At 38.6% G+C, this 26224-nt stretch overlaps 1 protein-coding gene across 1 annotated transcript in view; it reads right to left on the reverse strand.

Annotated features, from left to right (window-relative positions):
- Nucleotides 1-12316: 12316 nt before the first annotated feature.
- lyrm4b (LYR motif containing 4) overlaps nucleotides 12317-26224 on the reverse strand; it is a 57582-nt gene continuing 43674 nt past the window's right edge. Inside the window, exon 3 of the mRNA XM_026329550.1 lies at nucleotides 12317-12865. Coding sequence (XP_026185335.1) covers nucleotides 12818-12865 — 48 coding nt within the window. The 3' untranslated portion in view covers nucleotides 12317-12817. The remainder of the gene's footprint in view (nucleotides 12866-26224) is intronic.

Consider the following 26224-nt stretch of genomic DNA (forward strand, 5'->3'; position numbering starts at 1 on the left):
TGGACAAAAAATGATGGTACCTCTAGAAAACAATGAAAATACTTTTACCATAGAGACATGTTAAACTAAAGTGTGTCCTGTAATTAGCATCACAGGTGTCTTCAAACTAATCAGTCAGTCTGCCTATTTAAAGATTAGAGATTAGAGGTGAACTCAGAGCAACGGAGAGGGTGGAGAAGAAGTGAAGAGACGTGTGCAAGCAGGTTGGAACGAGTGGAGGAAAGTGTCAGGTGTGATGTGTGACAAAAGAGTGTCAGCAAGAATGAAAGGAAAGGTGGACAAGACAGTGGTGAGACCAGCAATGTTGTCTGGTTTAGAGACAGTGGCACTGAGAAAAAGACAGGAGGCAGAGCTGGAGGTAGCAGAGCTGAAGATGTTGAGGTTCTCTCTGGGAGTGACGAGGATGGACAGGATCAGGAATGAGTCCATCAGAGGGACGGCTCATGTTAGATGTTTTGGAGAAAAAGCCAGGGAAGCCAGATTGAGATGGTTTGGACATGTTCAGAGGAGGGACAGTGAATACATTGGTAAAAGGATGCTGAGGTTAGAGCTGCCAGGAAGGAGGCCTAGAGGAAGACCAAAGAGGAGGTTCTTGGATGTAGTGACGGAGGACATGAGGATAGTTGGTGTGGGTGAGGAGGATACAGAGGATAGGGTTAAATGGAGGCAGATGATTTGCTGTGGCGACCCCTGAAGAGAGCAGCCCAAAGGAGAAGAAGAAGAAGATTAGAGGTGAACTTCAAGGTCAAGGTACATCAGTGTCAGATCACACCATCCGTCACTGTTTGAGCCAAAGTGGATTTAATGGAAGATGACTGAGGAGGACTCCACTGTTGAAAGTGAATCATGAATTTGCCAAAATGCATATTGACAAGCCACAAAGCTTCTGAGTGAATGTCCGTTGGACAGATGAGACAAAACTGGAGCTTTTTTCAAGTGACATCAGCTCTATGTTCACAGGTGCAAAAATAAAACATACAAAGAAAAGAACACTGTACCTACTGTGAAACATGGAGGAGGCTCAGTTATGTTCTGGGGCTGCTTTGCTGCATCTGGTACAGGGTGTCTTTGCATTCTGGAGCAAAATGTGCTGCCCAGTGTCAGAAAGCTTGGTCATGGGTCCTCCAACAGGATAATGACCCAAAACACACAGCTAAAAACACCCAAGGATGGGTAAGAACAAAACACCGGACTATTCTGAAGTGGCCTTCTATGAGCCCTGATCTTAATCCTATTGAACATCTGTGGAGAGAGCTGAAACATGAAGTCTGGAGAAGTCACCCTTCAAACCTGAGACAGCTGGAGCAGTTTGCTTATGAGGAGTGGACCAAAATACCTGTGGACAGGTGCAGAGGTCTCATTGAGGGTTACAGAAATCACTTGATTACAGTGATTGTCTGAAAAAGGTTGTCCAACAAAATGTTAAGTTAAGGGCACCATCATTTTTGTCCAGGCCAGTTTTGTTAGTTTGTTTTTTTTTAGTAAATTTTTATTTATTATTACTTTTGTAAGTTTTAAGTTATTTCAGTGACCATTGTGGGTTTTTTCTTTCTTTAATGGAAAGGTACCAACAATTTTGTCCATGAGTATATATATATATCTGTGTGTGTGTGCATGTGTGTGTGTGTGTGTGTGTGTGTGTGTGTGTGTGTGTGTGTGTGTGTGAGGGTGTGTGTGTGTGTGTGTGTGTGTGTGTAAAAGTGTAAAAATATGTTAGGCTCTTTGTCTTATCAGAGCAAAGTAAATGGACATGAAATTTCATATGATTACAGACCAAAGACCTTGGACTGCTCAAAATGGTCACTACTGATTGTGATTTTCAATAGCTGTTTTGAAATTTAACATTTCTGTTGTAACCCAGAAAGTAAGTTAACAACCTCTAAACTATTGAAAAACTAACAAACATTACTGTTTACATGTTATACTGCCCCATTGATCTGCCAGATTTTGCAATTCTCTTATGAACTGTTCAAATATATGACCTATTGAATGTCTTTTGACCTTTTTTTCAAAATAATAAAAAATAGGAAGTAAATTCCATTAGAAACAAGACAGCCAGTAGTAGTTTTGAAAGATGATGGTTAAACAGTCAGAGCAATTGCCTAAAAACTGTAAAGATCAGTAGATGCAGTTAAAGTGGCCCTCACTCATCATAAAAATGGGACAAACTGTCACCTACCACAAAGTTGGAGAAAAAAGCATGTTTCCTTAATGTGTTACCCCAGAAATGAAACAGGGGAGATGATTTGTCATGGTTTGGAGGTGTTTTAAAACAGACCAAAGTTGGAGATCTTGACAAAATCCAGGGCATACTCAACCAGCAGGGCTATTTATCCATCTTGCAGCATCATGCTACACCTTCAGGAAGTCAACAGACTGGAAACAATTTTGTCCTGAAGCAAGAGAACAACTCCCAAGACAAGTGCAGTTTGTGCACAAGTTAATTAGAAAGCAAATGATGGTGTGCTATCAATCATCACAGGACGCTAGTCACCCAACATCAATAGCAATACAATGAACTTAAATGAAACTAAAGCTACACTGTAAAATTTGGAGGTGTATTCATATAGTTAAATGTGCTGGACATATAATGTACATAACTTCAATTATGTCATTGGTCTTGTAAAAATGTTTTTTATGTTTGTGACAAAAAGATTTTTAAAAATTCTCCATAAAAATGTAAACTTGGCCCAGTTTGATCAGTTAAAGGTCAACACTGTCAGCTACAGCTGTACTTAAGGCTATAAGCTTCTGTGTTATTCATTCTATTATTAGTGTGTTTCTACTTTTAGAATAACATTTTAACAGCAAAGTTAAAACTACTACTACTACTACTATTACTAAAACTGATATGTGCATCAGATTGTGACTTGTTAAATTTAATCCTTGTCGTAATAAAGCATTGTAATAACATTTGTAAATATTAATATAATGCATTGAGACAATGCCATGGCCCGAGTCTGCACATGCTTTAGTTTACAAAAGGTGCAAAGTGCAAGTTTTATGCAACATGAATGCACATTGAGCAGCACGTTTTTAGCTGCTTGTGTTCACATTTTTGAATTTAGAGATAACCAAGCTAAGTTTTATTCTCTACTTATGTTCTTTTATTTTGTGAGATCAGCCAGGTCTTCACTTCCACAGCAGCAGTCCTGACTGTGTCTGTCTGTCATCTTTATGAGGCCAAAGTTCAGTCCAAATCTGAAATAGTTCTGTTGACAAACCTGACCATATCTGTTTGATCTGTCAACACGGACAAAGAGCTTCTAAGAGGTGCAGCAATATTTCACTGCAAAGTGCACGGGCCTCGTTTTTTGGTCCATTTTTTTCTCATGATCACTGAATTGACCAAATTGACTGCTCTGTTGTGCTTACTGACACTTGTTTGATTAGGAGTTTTTTTTAAAAGCATACTATCTCAAGATCAGTACATAATTGTTCTATAAATTAAGGGAAAATGAAGAGCAGTATCGGCCTTGTCTATGTTTATCTAAACTCGGTTAGCAAACTGGTGCCACCAAATGTAATTATGAGATCAAGAAAACTACAGTTTAAAAATCCTTTTGATATGCAAAACATCTCTTAACACACCCATAGCCATGAGCATTAGCTGCATGATATGAGTGAGACAGCACTCAGAAATGTGGATTCATGACTTTGCCTCCAATAAATCCGCTTACACGTTTTGTTTCAAAGCTTATGGGAGGAGCAAGATAGGTGGACTGCATAGGTGCATGGCCGTATAAAGGTAGTGTCGCCCTGGAGTGTCGATAAGAACACTGCTGTAGTGATGCTCTTCCAAATCCTTTATTGAGCTCTTCTTCAAATAGTACCCAGATGTGGGTATGTGTGTGGGTGTGGTCGACACAAGTTATGTAACAGTGTTATGTAACCACGAGCCACACGGCCGTGTTATCCATCAGTCAGAACACAGCAATATAAACTTCGTTACTTACAGTTCGGTAATGTGCTGCAGCTCCATCCTACACCTGTTGACTTTCTAACATGTTTAATATTTACATTCAAGTAACAAACACCTCTACCAACTGTAGTGGTAAGGACAGGAGCAAAGGTGACACGGTGGCGCAGTGGTTAACACTGGCGTTTTAAGTACACCACTCACATCTCCCTCCATGCTCACAACACCTGTATACACCTTGTAGCCTTGTATACACAGCTTTCTTGATTGCCATAGAACGTGTCTGGTATCTAAAATCACAGAAATCAGCTTTACAAAAAATTTATTTACTTTTAATCTTTAGTTTATGTCCCATCTGTTCACGTAGAGGAGCAGAGTTTAAGACCAATACTGCAAACAGCCACCAAGGAGTGATCAACACAGAGTACCTATACTTTTGAGAGCTTTAATGTTGTACAGTGTTTTTTAGAGACAGGATGTCAAATCAGGGCCACTGTCCTGCTTGTTTTCCAGCTAACTTGCTCTACTCACTGCTGATTACCTATATCAGGTGTGTTCAGCCAATCAGAAGCTGGAAGATATCATCTAAGATGAGAGTTGAAGGGGACCTAGCAGAAACTCCACAGAGCATCTTGAATGTGTTAATCTGATGAAATGGCAATCATTGATTGGGCAACTTGATCTTTTACACCTGAATTTGTGTGTCTTTGCAAGTGGACCAGTGTGCTTCTACTTGAACTACCAGATGAATCTATTAATAGCAGCCGCTACTACTTTGTAGGTCAGTCACCTTCTTCTACCAAAATAAAATGCACCTCTGAGCTCCCCTCATCTGCTCACCAACATCTAGTCACGGCTGCTTGTGCATGTCTCACTGTCAATGCCCAACCACATATAGCAGCTAAACTAAGGATTAACACTCAGGCCTCTGAAACATGGAGGGGCATCTTTGCACAGCCTGCACCTGGAGTCCTGCCTGGTGTGGTGGACCCCAGCCTCCCTTGCGCTCAGGGCCTGTTCTTGTGCTGCTACAATTAGTGCCTCTGTGCTGACTTTCAGTCCAGCTTTTAATATTAGCCACTTCTTGTATCTGTGGGTGGTACATACCGTGCAGGGGTTTGTCCTGCCATGATGGTTCTTGCTCTTCTTCCTCCACTTTGGGCTTCTGTTGCCTGAATATTCACTAAGTACTCCATCGCTCAGGGCCACCTTCCTGATGTACTCATGGATCTTCGCTGTTTCGCTGTGAGTCGATGTCTCACTCCTGACATACAGCTTGATGTGATCCATGTATAGGAGGTGACTGATGGTTTCTCCTTTTCGTAGTCGGTATTCGAAGCCAGTCCTAGTGATGATCTGGCTGAGGGGGTTCAGGTCTATGCAGAACAGCAGTGGGGACAGAGCATCTCTTTGGTAGATGCCGCACTTGATGGAGATTTGTGCAATTGGCTTGAGGTTTCTTATGAAGGTTCTTAGAGTCCTATTGATGTTGTATAGTTGTATAGCTCCAAGCATTCCAGGATCCATGTGTGAGGCATTGGGTTGTAGGCTTTCTTGTAGTCAATCCAGGTGGTGCACAGGTTGGTCTGTCTGGTCTTACAGTCTTGAGTGACTGTTTTATCTACCAGTAGTTGATGTTTTGCTCATATATATACACTACCGTTCAAAAGTTTGGGGTCACTTAGAAATTTCCTTATTTTTGAAAGAAAAACAGTTTTTTTTCAATGAAGATAACTTTAAACTAATCAGAAATACACTCTATACAGTGTTAATGTGGTAAATGACTATTCTAGCTGCAAATGTCTGGTTTTTGGTGCAATATCTACATAGGTGTATAGAGGCCCATTTCCAGCAACTGATATTTCAGTTTTTCTTTTTTAATAAATTTGCAAAAATTTCTACATTTCTGTTTTTTTCTGTCAAGATGGGGTGCTGAGTGTACATTAATGAGAAATAACATGAACTTTTTTGATTTTGGCAAATGGCTGCAATGACACAAAGAGTGAAAAATTTAAAGGGGTCTGAATACTTTCCGTACCCACTGTATTTATTTATGAGTTCAGTTTTAGTCCAACATGAAAATGTCACAATGATTAAAAATTATTCTGCATACAGAAAACACAGCATGAGAGACTTTAATATTAATTAACACCAAAGACAAAGCTCAGTGTAATATTCAGAGTGATCTATTAGCAGAAAAGGAATATAATATTTATAAATATGTTGTTGTTAGTGTGTAATCATCATAAAATACTCTTGCATTTTCCTAATCTTAGAGTGAGCCTTTAACTCTACACGGGGTGCAGGTGTACCTTCACAGAGGCAGCCATGTTGCACTGCCATGTTTCTACAGCAGCCCTGAATGGACAAACCAAACACTGGCTCTAGACAGGGAATGATGTTTTGTTTTAAACGTGACAGCCATTGTACCCTTCCTCACACCTGGAAATGAGGGTTGTGGGATGTGAGGGCTGCTCAGAAGGTTGCATTCTGCAATCTCACCACTAGATGCTGTTAAATCTTTCACATTTTACACATGATACTTTTAAGTGGGGTCTGAGTCTATAGTGTGTGTTCATACTGTGACAAAATTAAGTACACTTAAAAATGGCATAGTGGGAAGATGAATTAAATTAAAGCTTCTTTTTGCACTTAACATTTTCTCCCCAATTCTGAGTTCCCTACATTGGCTTTCTGTAAAATATAGTTTAATTTAAAGTTTTGTTTATTTCTACAAGTTTCTTAATGCCTTGGGTATAAAATATATGTATTGTGGACACAAACCTGGTATTTGTCTGCAGGGGCTGATCAGTTGGTTCCCAGAGCTCAAACTAAACATGGTGAATGGCCTGTAGGAGCCAAATATGCATTTAGTCATATTGTGACTTTTGTTTTGCACACTGGCGTTGAGGGCAGCACAGTGAGGAAGTGGTTAGCACTGACACCTTGCACCAAAAAGGTTCTAGGTTTGAATCTGGGGTCTTTCTACAAGGACTTTACATGTTCTCCTCCAGTCTGTGTGGGTTCCCTCCCACAGTCTAAAGGACAATTGGTGACTCTAAATTGCCTGCAGCTGTGAATGTGAGTGTTTGTCTTTGTGTGTCCTGTGATGGACTGGTGATCTGTCCAGATTGTAGCCCATCTCTCAACCAATGTCAGCAGGGATTGGCTCCAACCCCCTTGTGACCTGAACTAGACTAAGTGGTATAGAGGATGGGCAGATGGACTGCTTTAGGCCACAATGGCAAGAACATAAAAACACACTCTTTTTGGCTGTGATCTCAGCTGTTGAGCCAGGAGGGCAAAAAGTTTGTGACCATTCATATTTAGCCTTTCAATAAGTATTACTTTGAGCTTTAGTTGTAGTGTTCTGATCCTGTTAGGAAAAAATATTTCCACTAAAGCTGTTTTCTCTAGTGGGCAGCACAGGGGCTTGGTGGTTAGTACTTTTACCTCACAGCAAGAAGGTTCTTGGTTTGAAACCCAGCAGGAACTTGTGTGTGTGGAGTCTGCATGTTCTCCCTATGCTTGTGTGGGTTCAGTCCAGGTACTCCGGTTTCCTCCCACATACATCTATGTTGATGATGTGTTCTTTCTTATTTAGCAACACCTTTCGTGGTCTCCTGTGTGAAGAACCCTTGAACAAATTCAAACTGACACATTTTTATTTTTGTGTCAAAGGTCTTGCTAAAGCAGGTACATTATTTTGTTTCCTCTCTATTTATGAGAAAATGAATTAAAAGTGTTTTACATAAAATGTAATTGTACTTAGTACTTATTATTTTATTTTAGTTCTTATAAGTCACCAGAATCTAGGAAACAATATCTCTGAAGATCAAAATTTTCTGGGGGAGGACACATTTCGGACAATTGTCAAAAAAGAACAAACAGCGACAATGAACAAATCAACACCAACTATCCTGTCATCAAAAGCTCAGTAGTAATTTATAGGAGGCTTAGCTGCTAAATGTTTTTTTTTTTGCCATTATGCTGGTCACTGCTCGGACAGGTCTTCATGTATTTGCTCTGAAATCTAAGCTGTAGACTTTTACCTGATCTGTACATTCTTATTTAAATGCACTTTGTTGTTGTTTTACAAAAATGTGCTACAGGAATAAAACTGCCTAACCTTTATTTCTGTAGGTATCTGACATTTGGAGAAAATCAAAATGACTTTCTGAATTTGTAGAGAACATGATCTGACCTCAGCTCTATCGGCATCAAGTTCTGTTGTATTTACACGGAATCATGTAGCATCCATCGCAGCCTTCACCCAGTTATGAGGGTTTCCTCAAACAGCAGTGGGGTGCAGTGTGGCTGACTGACCTGTGGACCTGAGAGAAGAGCAGCAGTCGGCCCCTGTCGTATTTATAAACCTGCAGATAACCGTCAACATAACCTCAGCCTCGTACCTGAATAATAAACACACAAGAGCTCAGGTCATGTGTGCACACAACAGAGACAATCAGCCAGCCTGTCTGGACTTCCCTGACCCACAGTTTGAACACCTAGCCTCAGAGTCAATAATGGGATGAAGAAAAGATATGTCCAGAGGCTTTGATTTGGGGAGGTAATTAAAAAATAAATGACTATAAATATAAATATATAGTATTTACAATATTATAGTACAATACAATACACATATATAATATTTATATATTATATATAAATTTTCTTTCTTACTGAGAACACAGTAAAGAAAAAACATATGGAAGAAAAAAAGAAATGTATGAAAACTGTCAGACCAGATGTTTTCCAAATTCTGCATCTGTAAATCAGAACAAAACTTGAACACGTCTGTTTTTCAGTTTTGTAATGTAGTTTGGCAAAAGTTATATTAGAGAGGTGAAAGTACAAAGACCTGGTACCAAGACACCCAATATTTTAACCTCAATAAAAACTCTTGAATAATTGAATATGTATGAACTATTCATCAGACTGACAATGCTCCTGTCTTTGTAAAATCTTATAATTATTTATATATATTTTGCAGATCCTCACAGGGCATGTCTTTAACTGTGATAATCAAATAATCTCATTTTTTCATCTCTAAGTACATTTGTTGTTTGTAAAGCTGGACGATAACTTGGGTGATAACAGAAAAACCTCCTTTCTTAAAGCAGATGGATGAAAAAACTTGGGTGAAGGAACAAGAAGAAAAAAACCTTTCAAATAAATCACAAAATTATGCAGATTTAATTACAGTGGACTTCAATATTGTATAGGGAAGAATATATGAATAGTCTTTTCTTTTCCTGACCGAATATTTTGTGTTTTCATTTAGAAATAAGAAAAAAATGCACATTATATGCACATCACTTCTGTTGGCACTGCAGGCTAATTAAATAACTTTAAGAAAGGTAATGCCCACACACTCACTCCAAAGCCAAATTCAGTCAAATGATGTGTAATAATAATAATAATAATCAATATTGCAGCCTCAAGGGGCATTTGGAGTGAGTGTTCATTTAGAAATATTATATAGTAAATATATTAGAAATAACTATTAAATTAACTCCACACCCATTTTATTCTGAACATCAGAGGTTCATATCATACATTTTATTGTTCTTAAGACTGAAACTGAAATGTTTTTCTGAATAAATGGTGATTTGTGTCCACTTTGTGTTTTCTTAGGAGTTCTGCATGTTTATATGCACTTTGTGTTCAATATTACTAATTTTTATCTCTTCATGATTATTTTACTTGTTTTATGTCTCTGTTTATTCTTATGTATATTTTTGTAGTCATTTCGCTTTCTTTTGGGTAATTTCTCTTTTTAGCAATTTCATGTATTTTAAAATGTTTTCTCATTGTAGTTGTACATTGATTTTTTTCTCATTTTTGTCTTTGCTGTATCTTATTTTTCTTCTATTTTTCCCAGGTTAAGAGTAACAACACCAGTTAACATCATATTATCACCTCATCATTGATGTTTTCAGGGTCTGTATCTGTGAGTAAACTTTGTAAAATTTGCTGTAAAATAAGAAAAATACAATATTAACAATATATTGACCACAAGGGTCTTTTAGAGACAAATAACATAATGAAAACAACTTTGTCTGCACGATTTTCGTTTGTGACATTTCTCCTGCCTTCACAGAAATACATACACGTGTACATACAGTGGGTACTGAAAGTTTTCAGACCCCTTTAAATTTTTCAGTCTTTGTGTCATTGCAGCCATTTGCCAAAATCAAAAAAGTTCATTTTATTTCTCATTAATGTACACTCAGCACCCCATCTTGACAGAAAAAACCAGAAATGTAGAAATTTTTGCAAATTTATTCAAAAAGAAAAACTGAAATATCACATGGTCATAAGTATTCAGACCCTGTGCTCAGTATTGAGTAGAAGCACCCTTTGGAGCTAGTACAGCCATGAGTCTTCTTGGGAATGATGCAACAAGTGTTTCACACCTGGATTTGGGGATCCTCTGCCATTCTTCCTTGCAGATCCTCTCCAGTTCTGTCAGGTTGGATGGTGAACGTTGGTGGACAGCCATTTTCAGGTCTCTCCAGAGATGCTCAATTGGGTTTAGGTCAGGGCTCTGGCTGGGCCAGTCAAGAACAGTCACAGAGTTGTTCCGAAGCCACTCCTTTGTTATTTTAGCTGTGTGCTTAGGGTCATTGTCCTGTTGAAAGGTGAACCTTCGGCCCAGTCTGAGGTCCTGAGCACTCTGGAAGAGGTTTTCTTCCAGGATATCTCTGTACTTGGTCGCATTCATCTTTCCTTCAATTGCAACCAGTCGTCCTGTCCCTGCAGCTGAAAAACACCCCCACAACATGATGCTCCCACCACCATGTTTCACTGTAGGGATTGTATTGGGCAGGTGATGAGCAGTGCCTGGTTTTCTCCACACATACCGCTTAGAATTAACGCCAAAAAGTTCAATCTTGGTCTCATCAGACCAGAGAATCTTATTTCTCATGGTCTGGGAGTCCTTCATGTGTTTTTTGGCAAACTCTATGCAGGCTTTCATGTGTCTTGCACTGAGGAGAGGCTTCCGTCGAGCCACTCTGCCATAAAGCCCCGACTGGTGGAGGGCTGCAGTGATAGTTGACTTTGTGGAACTTTCTCCCATCTCCCTACTGCATCTCTGGAGCTCAGCCACAGTGATCTTTGGGTTCTTCTTTACCTCTCTCACCAAGGCTCTTCTCCCACGATTGCTCAGTTTGGCTGGACGGCCAGGTCTAGGAAGAGTTCTGGTCGTCCCAAACTTTTTCCATTTGAGGATTATGGAGGCCACTGTGCTCTTAGGAACCTTGAGTGCTGCAGAAATTCTTTTGTAACCTTGGCCAGATCTGTGCCTTGCCACAATTCTGTCTCTGAGCTCCTTGGGCGGTTCCTTCAACCTCATGATTCTCATTTGCTCTGACATGCACTGTGAGCTGTAAGGTCTTATATAGACAGGTGTGTGCCTTTCCTAATCAAGTCCAATCAGTTTAATTAAACACAGCTGGACTCCAATGAAGGAGCAGAACCATCTCAAGGAGGATCAGAAGAAATGGACAGCATGTGAGTTAAATATGAGTGTCACTGCAAAGGGTCTGAATACTTATGACCATGTGATATTTCAGTTTTTCTTTTTTAATAAATTTGCAAAAATTTCTACATTTCTGTTTTTTTCTGTCAAGATGGGGTGCTGAGTGTACATTAATGAGAAATAAAATGAACTTTTTCGATTTTGGCAAATGGCTGCAATGACACAAAGAGTGAAACATTTAAAGGGGTCTGAATACTTTCTGTACCCACTGTATGTTTGTACACAACAACACAATTTCATGTAGGATTGTATAATATAAAAATAACACTAGAAAAAAATAGTCACTTGCACTTGTCAGTCAAGCATCACAATTATAAAAAGCATGTATGATTATGCTCCAGTATCATTTGAAAGTAGGGCGAGACTAGAATTCAATCAAGTTTGAATTTTTTGTAAAAATGTAAACAATTACTCTGTGTGACACAATTGAAACCCCCACTACGCATTTTTTAAAATTAAATTAAATTAACACTATTCTTAATGTACTTTTTAGAAACAGAGTCGGCCACTTCTTTGTGCAGCCTTTTGAACTGATTTTTGGCTGAATTCTCAATTAATAATTTCATTTTATATATATATATATATATATAAAATATATATATATATATATATATATATATATATATATATAAAATATATATATATATATATAAAATATATATATATAAAATATATATATATATATATATATATATATATATATATAAAATATATATATATATATATATATATGATGAATGGTATCAGGAGTTAAATCATATAGTTAGATATTTTGCCCAAAGCTCAGTGTAAAAGGTCATAAAGCAAATGCCTACATGTTGTAACTGTACCAAAAGAATCAATCCAAGAGGTAAAATAAGTCTTCGGTCAAACAACGAATCAACTTTATTATTTTCAAAGAAAAACCTTCCAGTCTCTCAAATATGAATATTTGTTAGTTGTCTTTGGTTAGTGGGCTGCAACTGCATAAAACATATCTAAAGACCATGTCTAAAACTGCAATGTGGTGCTTTACTATGTATGTGAAAAAAACTAGCAGGTTAATTAGTAATGATTGATAACTTATCAATAACGATAGCTGATCAATGATCAGAAAGAGCAGAAAGTAATTCCAAGTCTACACTCCAAACAAACATAAGGTACTTCACAGCTTTATTCTGTCCTACATCTCCCACAATGCATCTTATGCCTGCACCTCCACCCTGTGACAGGTCAGTGAAATGAAACTGCATTTGGGTCAAAGAGGGAGCTGGTTGTTGTTTGGTGGTGTTATCAGGGCAGTGATTCGCTCCAGTCTGATGTCACATTCTGTTGTTTGCTGGGACTCTCCTACACCTGTGCCTCCAGTTCTGTTACTCCACCACCATCTTCTGGGTGTCATACATCTTCCCTATGAAGACCTGGAGAGAGACATAAACAGATTCAGTCGGTTATAAACTTTCGTGGAAATAAATATTTTGTTGTACTCGTCACCTTCTCTTCCCAGAACACACACAAATAATTCTAGTTATTATGTACAGAACTTTTTTATGTGATTTCAGCTTCTTTTAAACTATAAATGTGGCAGAGGATTTTGTACAAAATATGATTCTGTGTACATGTGATAAAATATTTTTTATATTTCTCTAAAATTAATGAAGTGTCTGTATTTGTGGTCTGTGTAGTGCTGACATTGTACATTGCATTAGCACAAACTTTATTAGCTCAGTCACAATTTTTTTTTCTGATGCAATAATGTGCTAAATGGTGAAATGTGAATTTTAAGCTCATGAAATTTCCCAGAAAACCAGAAATGCTCAAGTTTAGCCCATTATCAAGAATATAACCTAGATTACTACACTGTGTTTAATACAGAAGGATCGTCCACCTAAATGAGGAGAAATGTAATCACTGGAGGAGTCTGGAAGTTTGATGATAGCTTCTCATTTGTCTGACTTTAGTTGAAGGATTTTTATAGAAAAACACTTTTTAACATCTGTAAGACATGACTATATTGCACTAAATTGCCCTGTGTTATTAGAATCAACAGAGAAATACAACAGATGCATGTCATCTGTGTAGGAAGATGGCGACTGTGTGAAAAGCTGCAGTGAAATCTAAAAGAAAAAAAACAAATATTTTATTCAACCTGCTGTCGAAAGAATATGATTCTGAAACCCTGAGTAGAGCTGTCTGAGTACCATGGACCGATCTGAAACCTCACTGGGATTTTTCAGAGACAGTTTCCATTCATATATTCAATTAGCTATTTAACAACAATTTTCCCACTACATTAGCCAAAAATTAATGCTTACATGTTGGTGGATAGTCATTTAAGATGGATGGGTTAAGAGATGGCTTTTGGAGAAGAGGTTGAACTATAGCTGATTTGAAATACTCCAGCACAACTCCAGATGAAAGTGATGAATTAATAATGGCTATGGGTATATTGAATCAAATACCAAAAAAATGAGTAGGGAGATCCAGATGTAATGTCACCTCGCTGGGGGGGAAGGAGCCTGAACTTGTGCAGGAGGTTGAGCAGTACCAGAGATAGTCAGGCTCACCTGCGCACAGCCTGGGCTCTAGAACCCAACTCCTTGTGAGGGGATAGACTCTCTTCTACTCTGGAGTTGCCAGCGGTCAGAGGTGGTGGGCTGGTGTGAGGTTGATTATAGCTCAGCTCAGCTACCAAGTGTTGAAGTTTACCCCATTAAATGAGAGGGTTGTTTCCCTGCAACTCTGGGTCAGGGACAGGTCTCTCACTATTGTTTCAGCCTATGGGCCGAGCAACATTACAGAGTGCCCGGCCTTTTTGGAGTCCCTGGGAAGGGTGCTGAAGAGGTGCTCCAACTGGGGACTCCATCATTCTGCTGGGGGACTTCAAACGCTCACGTGGGCAGTGACACCTGGAGGGGCATGATTGGGAGGAACAGCCTCCCCGATCTGAACTCGAGTGGTGTTCTGTTGTTGGACTTCTGTGCTACTCACAGTTTGTCCTCCAGGAGGAGGCCCAGTGAAGACCCAGGACATGCTGGAGGAACTATGTCTTGGTGTCCCCCCCGGAAGAGCTGGATGAAGTGTCCAGGGAAAAGGAAGTCTGGGCATTCCTGCTTACGCTACTGCCCCTGTGACCTGGCCCTGGATAAGCGGAAGAAGATGGATGGATGGATGGATGGATGGAAATTGAGCCTCTGCTGACTCACTGCAGCAAAATGCAACCACAACCACCACAGCCCAGCAATGTCGTGAGTAAAAATTCCAGGTGTTTGTCAAATGTATAGTTTGTCCTGCTTTCCAGGGGAAGGTGCTGTGTGGTTGATGTCCAGATAGCCTTGTCACTGTGTTATGTCAATATTAGCTAGCCGGACCCATCTCTGTTGTCAAATAAAAGAGCCAATTATGGTCAAGTGTGCTGTAGCTGCAATGCATGTACAAACTGCGAGTGTGCGTGTGTGCGTGCGTGCACTTGGGCCACAGTTCACAATTGATTTTCTCCATTTTTGGTACAGAAACATGACGGACTGCTCCACAGAGCATGACCCGAAGTTACCCACACACAAATTAGACATTCGGTATATAAATCACTGTGTCTCTGAATGCACAGGTTACTTCTTCTCCAAGTATATCAGCTGGATGGTTTTCATGAAAGTTATACCATGACTCAGCCCCAAATAAAAACATATTCTGCACCAATTTAAAAAACATGTTGTTAAAAAGGTAAAATATACACTACTGGTCAAAACAACCTGAATTTTTCAGTTTCTATACCTTAAATGGTACAAAGCAAAGTGGCAAACTGCCAGACATAAAATAATATTAATGTAAATGTCAGAGATGAAGTCATGTGTTAGCCTCCATGTTTTCTGCAGCAGTAGAAGTAAATGAAGCCTTGAAACTGGATGCAAACTGTTCCTACAGGTGTCCCAGCTTTTGTTGAGTCCTTCCAACAAACTGTAAGTGTATAAAGGCAGTGTTGGAAAAGACTGTGTTACTACACTACACTGAAGTATTATTTGGGCAATACTGCCCAGCAGGTAGTAGTACTGTATTTTACTATTATAATGGTGTGGAAAAGACAATGAACACAGGGAGTCAGGATAATGAGACAAAAACTACTTCCAGGCTGTGGAAGAAAAGAACAAATGATGAACAGCAGCACAGTCTCCAGACTCTCCAGGTGAAGAGTGAAAGCAAAGAAACCTACAAGTGCAGAACATTTGTGGGAACTTCTGCAGCAGTGCGGTCTATCCCAACAATATTTGGTTTCAGCTGGAGAGACAGTGACACAGTGTGTTAGGCTGCTGGATGATGCAAATATTTAGATTACATTTAGTTAAACCAAAAGATCATTCACGAATGTTTGTGAGACATTACAGTAAACTACACTACAGCTGAAAATTTGAAGCAACCCCGAGCTTCGGACTGGTTGTACATATAGCCACTAATTTTCACTGAAAAGTGAAAAGTGCAACTGTGAAGAGGTGCAAAACATTTAAGCAAATACTTTGAAGTGTGCAAGTGAAAATTATAACCAAACAATAAAGTTTAGGTTTACTACTATCAATTATTCATATGAAGGTGACCAAATGGACAACAAAAAACACATATCAACCAATCAGAGCAAAATATGTACAATAAGGTATTCTGCAAAAATCTGCTTAATAGCATGTCTGAACTGTGGCACAAAGTAGACTAAATATATTAAAAACACCTTATGAGCCAAACTGCACTGGCTGGCATGTTCCTTTATTACAATACACATACTTTACACTATTGTCCCTGAAATGAACACTCACTAGGGCACCAAATGTGGATAAATGTGCTGCTAAAAACAGTCCACAACAAATGTGCTATTTCCTTATTAAATCAGAAAGCACAGAGAGACGGATTAACGTGTATTGTCTTTTCATGTCAATAACAAATATAAACCATGGAATAACATGTCTCAACCCTAAGGATGTTTAACATTTAATAAATGTTGACTGTAGCACAGGGTAGTGGAATGGTTGGTTCTGTACTACACAAGGAGATTTATGGAAGTATGTGTGCAGTCCATAAAATATACTTAGATCAAATACTTTATGAGGGGACATGGGACACAAGCTGATGTTCTAAAAAAAGAGTAAGTTTGAAATAGTTGTTTGGCTGCTTGTAAACATGGTCAGTACTTGGAGCCACAGCAGTGACTGTGATACATAATTAAAGCAAATAATGCTTTAGAACCCTTAGCACAACAGTAAAAATAAACAGATAAACCACGCTTCTTCTCACAGTCATGACTAAATTTACACACAGGAATGATACACATTTTTAGAACTAGTCTGCTTTCCAAGGTTATCATTATCTCCAATGTGCATTGCAAATAAATGCATACTAACTCTTGATCAGATTGTGTCTCAGACATTGGATATTTCTTGAAGAACTGTAATCCAAAGTCGAGTAGCTCTGCTAAACAAAGCAGAGATCTCGTGCATGTACAGATGACTTCAGGCACAGTAAAAAGTTATGGCTGTTTGGAGCCTTTGAGGCCACATTTTTAAAAAATATTTCGGTCTGGGGTTTTACAATAAAGAAACAGTCTGCCAGTGAAGTGGTGTGTGTTGGGGATGTGTTTTTAATTGTGGTGAACAACAACAGAGGTCTTCAAAACAGATGAACAAGCTAATCCATGTTGGAGACTGACAGATATTAACTGTGAGTAGGGGGCACCTCACTGTTGGGTTTAGTTTGTAAATGGGAAATGTAGAAAATACTGTTAGCATACCAAATTCCCAAACTCAGGGGTTTGCTTGCAATGTTGGTGCTGAACTATGAACTCTACAACCCTGCACCATTTGGCACTGCCACTCAATTGAGCCTTTGTCTTGTACATTGTCTAATGTATTGTCTGCACTGCACTCCACTTTTAGCACCATGGAGCCTCATGTGGCAGGGAAAGTCATAGACTGACCTGTAACTTTGCATTTTGTTAAGATTTGATTTATTTCTTTCACCACAGCTCTATTTCTGGCTCATGACCAGTATGTTTGCAGTGCGTGGTTATATCACTGCAGCACCACCAGGGGACACAATCCATCCACAAATACGTCTCGCCACCGCTACGCATCCATCCACCACATCAATTATTCTGCCGTCAGCAGTCTCTCCCTACAATACTCCCAAAAAACCTTCTCTTTAACACTTGCTCCCTTCCCTCCGTCAGAGGAGACCCTCACTCCTCTGTTTGGAGCCCCCCCTCTGTGTGTGACGTCCTGATTGGCTGGAGTATGGCGTAGGAGGGAGGGGGGTGGCGGTAAGGCGGGTGGCTCATTGGACCAATCAGCAGTAAGGAGGTTTGGTTCTCATGTAAATTGTTGCGGCTGTGACTCCTAACAAAGGGAGTTCTCTCTCTCTATCATACAGTTCACCTCGATCTGCTGCCTCTCTCGCTCTTCACTTCTGCTCCCTCCATCTTTCCCTTTATCTTTCCCTCCATCCATCTCTTTAATGCTTATTTATCTTCATTTCTGGCCTTATCTCCGCGGTGCTCCGTGACGTTTGAGGCTGTTTCTGTTTGTCAGTTTTACCTTTATAGTATCTAAACAGTAAATTGTGAATAATAAAATAAGAAGGATTCTAAATACATATTTATGAAATCAGTGGGTTTTTAAAAATAATTTAGTTTATAACATAGATCTAACAAACCTAATTAACACAGAGACAGCAGGCTAGCATCTAATGAAGGCAAAGCATGCTGGGATACTAATGTGGCAGTTTTCCCTACATCTGTCTCCCTGTGTCTCTGTGTTTCTCAGTGACTCTAGATTTTAATTTAATTTAAAAAGTTATATGGGTGTCATTATTATTAGTAGTGGTAACAGTAGATAAGATAGTAGTCAGTAATCATATTAGTAGTAAATAAGATTGCGATGTCAAGGTCTGCCTCCTTCTTTGTGCTGTCAACCAAATGGCAAACTTAACATCCAATCACAGAATCTATGTATGACTCAGTATGAATTGATCCATATCAATTTCTAAAACTATTCTAATGGAATATTATGTTGATATTAATACTGAGCAATGCAGTCAGGTAGTGTTATTTTAATCCAACAAAAAAAAACAATGTATATCCATCTATTGATGAACAAATTTGCAGTTGTGAGGGTTTGCCCAGTGCCTGAATTCACTGTCCATAAATTCTCTGTGTAACTGCATAGCCAATATGTGCAATTCTATCATAAAAACTGCATGCATTGGTTTGTTAATTTGCCATATGGAGCAAAGTTACCCTAATGTCTATTGTAAACATATAACTAAGTTTTTTCATTTGTTAATGTCTGAAGATGCTCATTCGTCCAGGGGATGTTATCTAGAGGTTGAGTCATGGCAACTGGACTTTTTAGGGTGAAACGTTTCACCACTCATCCAAGACTCATGAAGCCACTTGGCTACTAGCTGAAAGTCCAGTTGCTATGATTCAACCTCTAGATTCATTTGTTAATGAAGAAGAATAATTGCAGTGCTTTAAAATATTTCACGCTATTGCAATTTCATAGCACGTACACTAAAATAATGAAGTGCATCAGGTATCTGGCAAGTTTGCAACTAAGTCATCCAGTGTTGTTTGACAGTATTCGCACCATTGAACTGTAACCACGCACTTTCTCAATCACAGTAATAACAACCCAGTGTTCACAGTCAGAACAGTCAACAACTGTATTTACTTTTCAACTTGTGGATTTAATCTCCACCATGAAATCCACCGCTACCTTTTTTTTTCCTACATTGCTTTACTTGTATGGCAGATTACAAAACAACTTAGCAAAACTAACATGTTTGCAAAATCTAACATTAGTTAATAATAGGCCTAATGATTGATTGATTATAATTTTTAGGGGTGCTGATATGAAATTTGGGTGTGTTGAGAACTAACAAGAGTCTCAAATTGCTAATATTTATATTTTCCTAGATAATAGATTTGCACAGTGCACACTTCAAGCGTATTATATATTATATAAATATAAATATAAGTTAATATAAGTTATTTAAGTCAGTACAGTTGACAGTTGAATAGCAGTGCTCAAAAAACTAAATATTAAACCAACTAAAAATATTTTTGTATGGCTCTTATAACAGTTCTACTTGGTGCAGCAGTGGTTTTATTTATTTTTTAACAAAATAACCAAATAAAAAACTTAAATTGCTCACCCCCTTGTAGGGCAGCATCGTAATAGTAAAACTGGAAAACACAAAATGAGTAATGTAAACACAATCCCACTTCAGAGTGGTGTAATATTTTAAATTTAACATTCACAGTAGCTACAGATACAAATTAAATTTCTATTGCTGAAATCACTAAAATAAGATTTAAAAGATTCTGTGTGGTTAATAATATATTTGTCAACAACAGTTAAGACAAATACTGTACACTACCTCCTTATATCTGCTTACATCTACATTACAGTGTTTTATAAATTATTTATTAAACGTTTACTCTGTGCTCAAATAGTAAATGAGAAATAGGTAAACTGAAACTAAATTGTTTCCAAAATAATTTGTCATAACGTGAAGATATATTTTCTTCACTTACTACTCATTATCATTCATTTTATTCAGTCCCATAGTTACACTTCATGATCAGACGCTAGTGGCTGTAGTAATAATGACAAGAGTAAAGGAGAAAGTCTTAAAATCTTAAGACTGGGAGAAACTTTAAAAGTATTCACATTTTGCGCTGGTGGATCTTAACCATGTTGTAAGTAGTACTTCAGAATGCCAAAAGAAGAAACAGGAGCAAGAGACAAAAAATAGAGTAGGCATTTTATTGAAGACTGTATTTAAACACAAACAGGTCTTAAAAAGTTAAAATCGGCACAAAAATCTGGCTTTCATGATGTTTTCCTTCAGGCATTCACACTGTCCTGTCCTGATGACAAAGGCAAAAAGGGTTTCTGTCTTTGAACGTGGCAGGATTTTTTGAGCTGCACTAGAAAGGCCTCTTGCAATATGCCATTGCTATCGAGGTTGGACGCAGCAAGACAGCCATTTTAAATTTCTTAAAAGATCCTGAGGGTTATGGGACAAAAAAGTCAAGTGGTAGACCCAAAAAATGTCACCTGCATTGAGCCGGAGGATCCAACAGGCTGTCCATGAAGACACAGGCTGATCCTCAACCCAATTTAGTTGGGTTGGATGGAGTGCAGCAGTCTTATGTTACAGATGCTGACTGCAGCCCAATAACCATAAGATGGCATCTGAGAGAGAAGGCCCTAAAGAACAGAAAATATCTTTAAAGGCCACGTCTCCTCCCACACCACAAACTTGCCCATTTGGACTTTGCAAGGGAGCACCAAATATGAGACATTGAAAGATGGAAGAAAGTTTTATTCATTGACGAGAAAAAATATAAACTGGACAATCCTGATGGCTTCCAATGTTACAGGCATGACAGAGAGATTCCACTGGAAATGTTTTCTATGTGGCACAGTAGAGGAGGCTGCATCATGATCTGGGCTTCTTTTTCTTTCAGTAGGAAAATGGAGCTTCATGTTGTGCAGGGGCGTCAAACAGCAGCTGGCTATGTGGTGCTGATGTTGTAGTGGGCATCCCTCTTGACTGATGACCCTCACGTGTGGTAATGACTAGGTCTTTCAACAAGACAATGCTGCAGTTCACAAGGCCGCCCCTAATGACTGACTTCTTCCAGGAGAGCATCACTCTTTTGGACCATTCTGCATGTTCCCCTGATCTAATTCCCTTTGAGAATGTTTGGGGATGGATGGGGGTTTTTTGGTCTATGGTGTTAAAATTTTAACTTGAACTTCTTTGTCTCTTGCCCCTGGTACTTCCTTTGACATTCTGAAGCACTATTGGTTATGATTGAGCAGTGCGAAATGGGAATACTTGTAATGTTTCCTCCGGTCTTAACATTTTGTTCAGGAGTAAAGAGACAAAATCCACGTGTAAGACAGCGGATGTAAATTTTGTTTAGTTTTGGTGTTATCAAACAGGACTTTAGGAAGCGGCATGCAGACACTTCACAGACTGCTGTTAAAATGGAAGTAATTCATTAAACACCAAACTGTTTTTACATTTCTGCTCGTGTCGTTTAAGAAAGAGGATACAATCAGTTTAAAGTATCTAAGCTTTAGTGGTGTAGGTAGGTTTATTTTTGCCAAAGCAAGACAAGCTGTTTCCCTCTGCCTCCAGTATTTATGCTAAGCTAGGCTAACGAGCTGCTGACTCCAGCTCTGTGCTAAACGCATCATCAGATTAACACTGGTAACGAATGGTTGTGTCATAAAATGTGAACAAATGTCCATAATGTCACCACACATTTTTGTTAGGAAGAGTTCTGTCCTACGTAATATCACAGCATTATAATGGAAAGCTAAACTTACCCTAGTTTATATATCATCAAATCCATCGACTCAACATCACGCCCACTAACACAGAAGAAGAGCCGTATATAACCCATAAAGACGCACGCTCTCTTCTCCCTGCTGAGTCGTGACTGACTGACCTTCACACTTACTCCCACCAGGCAGGAGGTGTGAGATTAACATAAGACTGCTGCACTCCATCCAACTGATGACACACTCTCAATACCACTGAATGAACAGATTCTGTGTGTCAAAGCGGAAATATTACAGCTGTTATTCTGACAGCATCACTGCAAAGAAACAGTTTATTAAAATTTACTCTTTGAGGGTTAAAGAAGGAAAAGCTCTAAAGGGCCACCCCACCAGGCATCATAAATCTACTGGTATATACATGTACAGAGTTTTTTTTTTTTTTATCATGACATCATCAGGTCATGACACCTCAGTGTAAATTTTGCAGATCTCAGGTACGGTCAAGTGCTGTTTCTAATGGTCTATAGTAATGGTCATTTAGGGATGGCACCTTTGTAGTACTCTTGTAGGCTTTTAATTCCTGACTTGTCTATTGAGATAAGTTCAAGACAATATAATGATACATTAAGAACATCGGTAAACATGGCAGGAGGAAAAAGATACGGATCATCAGTCAGTAAACTGTGTGAGTTTGTCCACAAATCTGCCTGTTTTCACCAACTAGATGAACCACAACAGTAGACAGGGTACGAGTCTAGTCAGCTCCCTTTGCCTACATTGTCGTTGGTATATGAAAATGTTCAAATACAGGACAACACCACACATTTTCAAAGAGAGAAGAAATCAGTGTTGCACTTGGCTGTTCATAAGAAAAGTGACAGAAACTGTTGTGCTTCTAATAATAAAAAGAAAGACAAAGCCAGAAAGAAGTTCAAATCCTGGCTCACCTTCACACAGCTGAGTAATTGCAGAGTGAAGTGGGTGTGAATGTTACAGTGTCGCTTTTGGAAAGTAATGTTTGGACACCAGAAAAGTCAGAAGCAGAATTTGTTTCATTAGCCAAGTATGCAAGCATACAACGAAAGTGTGAAACAGAAGAACACAACTAAAAACAGAGCAAAAATAAGATAATGATAACAAGTAAGGTAATGAAGAGATTACAGAAGGTGTGGGGGGAGGGGGTTTCGAAATTATCCAACCGTGTGACTATAAAACCTGCTCATTTCTACAGTTGAACTGAAGTTTAAAATGTTAAATTTTAATGCAGTCCAAAACTGTAATCCGATAAGATACATGTGAATATCTACAACCCTACAAAGAAAAGTTTATTATTAGAAACCGTAGGTCACAAATCACAAACCTGTGCCTGATTTAAAGACCTAACCCCTGTTGGGTTATTAAACAGAAGTTAAAAAAAACAAGGAAGAAAATGTTTCAAACCGTCTGAAAAAATTCTGACCTTTTATAATCTTTTACTTTTATAATTGATTATCAAATCTGTGACTGGTTCCTTTTCTGTCAACTAATTAATTGTTCTAGCACATGCTGAAAGACATTCAGGATGACACAGAGACTATAAAGTTAACAAGAAGAATGTTTGGCAACGTGTCATCGTAAGGGGGCCGTTAATGTCTGCGTTAACATAACAAAAATTAACTTGGATGTTGTGCTATAATCTTACACTGTGGGTGGATGGTAACACAGCGGAAGTAGCAGTAAATTTTAGCAAATACAATACACATAGTTTAAAAAAAAAAAAAGAAAGAAAAAAGAAAAAAAAAAAAGAAATTCTGCCCTGAACAGCAGTAGACCATAAAAGTTGAAGTTAAAGAGCTGTTGATAGTGGGAGGAAAGAGATGAAGCAATCAGGGAAACCTGGAGGTGGCCGGCGGAGTGGCTCAGACAAAGAAAATGAGGTTTTATCCTGTGAGAGCGAGTGAAGAGGGGAGGAAAGATGAAATGATGGAGGGTCTTGACTGTCAGGATGCTGTCAAACAGAAATACATGGAGGCCTCTGAGTGTAGAGGACAGGATGGAGATGGAGAGTGAGGCAAGCAGGAAGATGAGAGGTGCTCAGGTAGATAATAAACTGAGCATAAGGATCACCCCACACCTTTCTAGCCTTTCCATTTGTCAGGAGATGAGAGCAGAACAGCAGGCAGCAAAACACATTTAACTGTCTGATGACCGACTCCACAGCTAAATTTTTAGTTCTGAAAGTCATTCATCGGGGGACAAGAAAACAAAATGAACGTGTTTTCAAAAGACAAACCCACCAGATCTTATTCCATTGAAATGTTTATGTTTGCTAATGATATACATTTGTTTAATCCATAGGAGTAAGATAGTAATTATGAACTAAATTGTTGCAAAGCAGGCATAGAGTCTTCGGAGATAAATGAATAGATTTCTCAACGCTGAAGAATGCATTTTACTTTGTACATAGTTTAAGAAGTCAACATGGGAGTCACATGTTCTGAAAGTGGAAACGTCATGGTGTTAGGTGACCAAGTCATGAACATGACATTGTTTCCCCAGATGTGCAAAAGATGCTGCTGCCTGATATACCTGTTGTCATGGTTCAAATGCTGTGTGCATGTCATCTTTTGGTACTACCACAAGCATGCACACAGTGTCTGTTTTCTAACTTTACTATGGTCTAATTCTGACTAAATCAGCCGAGTGCGGAGAAAAACCAGGCCAGTGTCACATGTAATAGGCAGAGTGCTCCCACTGGCCGTAATCAGTCTCCAGACACACAGTTACTTTTTAGCACCCCTGGCAACAGTAGCTGGCCAGTAAGAACAAAGTGCAATAACAGTCACTCAAAATTAGCTAGGACACAGCCTTGTGACAGTCAATCTAAAACAGCTGGCCAATGAGCGACACGGTCCTGTAGCACCACCCCCACAAAACCTCTGTTCCAGAACTGGAACTGAAAAAATGAGAAGAAGAAAAAAAAAAAAAAAAAAACTGAAACTGAAAAATTTTAAATAAAAAATAAAAAAAATATTTTTATTAAATAAGTAATTATTAAATAATATAAATAATAATAATTATTATCATCATTAGTATTATTATTATTAGTAAATACAAATTTAATAAATAAAAATTAATTTCACTTAAGACTTAATTTCACAATGCTTGATATTTTATAGTGGATCTGTACTGGTATATCACATGTTTTAGACTTTGACATAATATGACTGACCCAAGATTAGTGTATGACTGATTTGTGACTTGACTTGGATTTGTCATGATTGACTTGAGATTTGTATTGGTCTGCACTGATTTGAGAGACTACTTGGACCCCTCTTGCCTAACTCAAGACTTGGCTTGTCTTAAAAAACATTGACTTGACAGTTGATTTGGCAAGACAGGGATCTTGGCTTGGATTTATTGACTGATTAGAGACTTCACTTGGAACATTCCAGTTTTTCCCATGTTTGCAGATATTCCAAATGGTTTATTGATACTCAAACCTATACATAGGATGCCTTTAATCTGTTGTACTAAATCGCTGATCACTGCATGAGATTCAGTGTCTCGCTAAAGAACACCTGCATCTCACACATCCCGCTGCTTTGTTTCATACCAATCTAGCCAATTACATTGCTTCGTTCAAAATCACTTTAACTCCTCCATCAACCTCACTTGTCCCTCTCTGACTCCCTTTGTTTGTCCTCTGCTCACCTGCTGAGAGCGTGTCAATGTGATTCAATGCAAGCCTGCTTCATCAAACCCTCATATTCTATTTCTTTCTTACTATATTTCAGCCTTTTCTTCTCTGTGCTCAGTTGTTCTTGTGTATGCAGCAAATGATGCAGAGCAGGGATATGCTGGTGCAGCATTTGAACACCCCTGTGAAGAGCCCTGTATGTGTTTTCCAAAGTGCCAGAGTCTCATCTGGCTTTGTCTTTTCATTAATTATTCACAAGCGCTCAAGAGCGCTACAGGCCCATTTACATCATGGCTTTTTCTGCCTTTCCCTCGCCATTCACAGTACAATCCTCCTCCTCTTTTCTCGTTCTATTTTTTTAATTGTGTGCCTTACAGATAGAACAAATTAGAACAACTTAAATGTTGTCAAGCTACTTATTTTGTCGTCATTGTACAGTCATTGTGTTGGGGCTAGTAACCAAGTCACCAGGCAACAGTTTTCTTCAGTCAAAGATCTAGTTAGATCTTCTTACAACATTTGAGAGCTCAACTGTCCAATAATTTTTGCAACTATCTACAACTGACAAATGTACAGTCAAACCAGTTTATGCAGTATTTTGTCAAGTGTGTGGATGTGTGAAACTGAGTTTGAAGTTCTCTCTTAAGCTCTTGCCTTAACAGAACTTTTGCTTTCACCTTTTGTGCATACAAATGAGCGCAACACCATGAATTCCTGCAGCATTATATAGTGAGGGTAGACCGCCTTTCCTCACAAGCATCTCC

The sequence above is a fragment of the Mastacembelus armatus genome, unplaced genomic scaffold (assembly GCF_900324485.2).
Source record: "Mastacembelus armatus unplaced genomic scaffold, fMasArm1.2, whole genome shotgun sequence".
Lineage (NCBI taxonomy): Eukaryota > Metazoa > Chordata > Actinopteri > Synbranchiformes > Mastacembelidae > Mastacembelus > Mastacembelus armatus.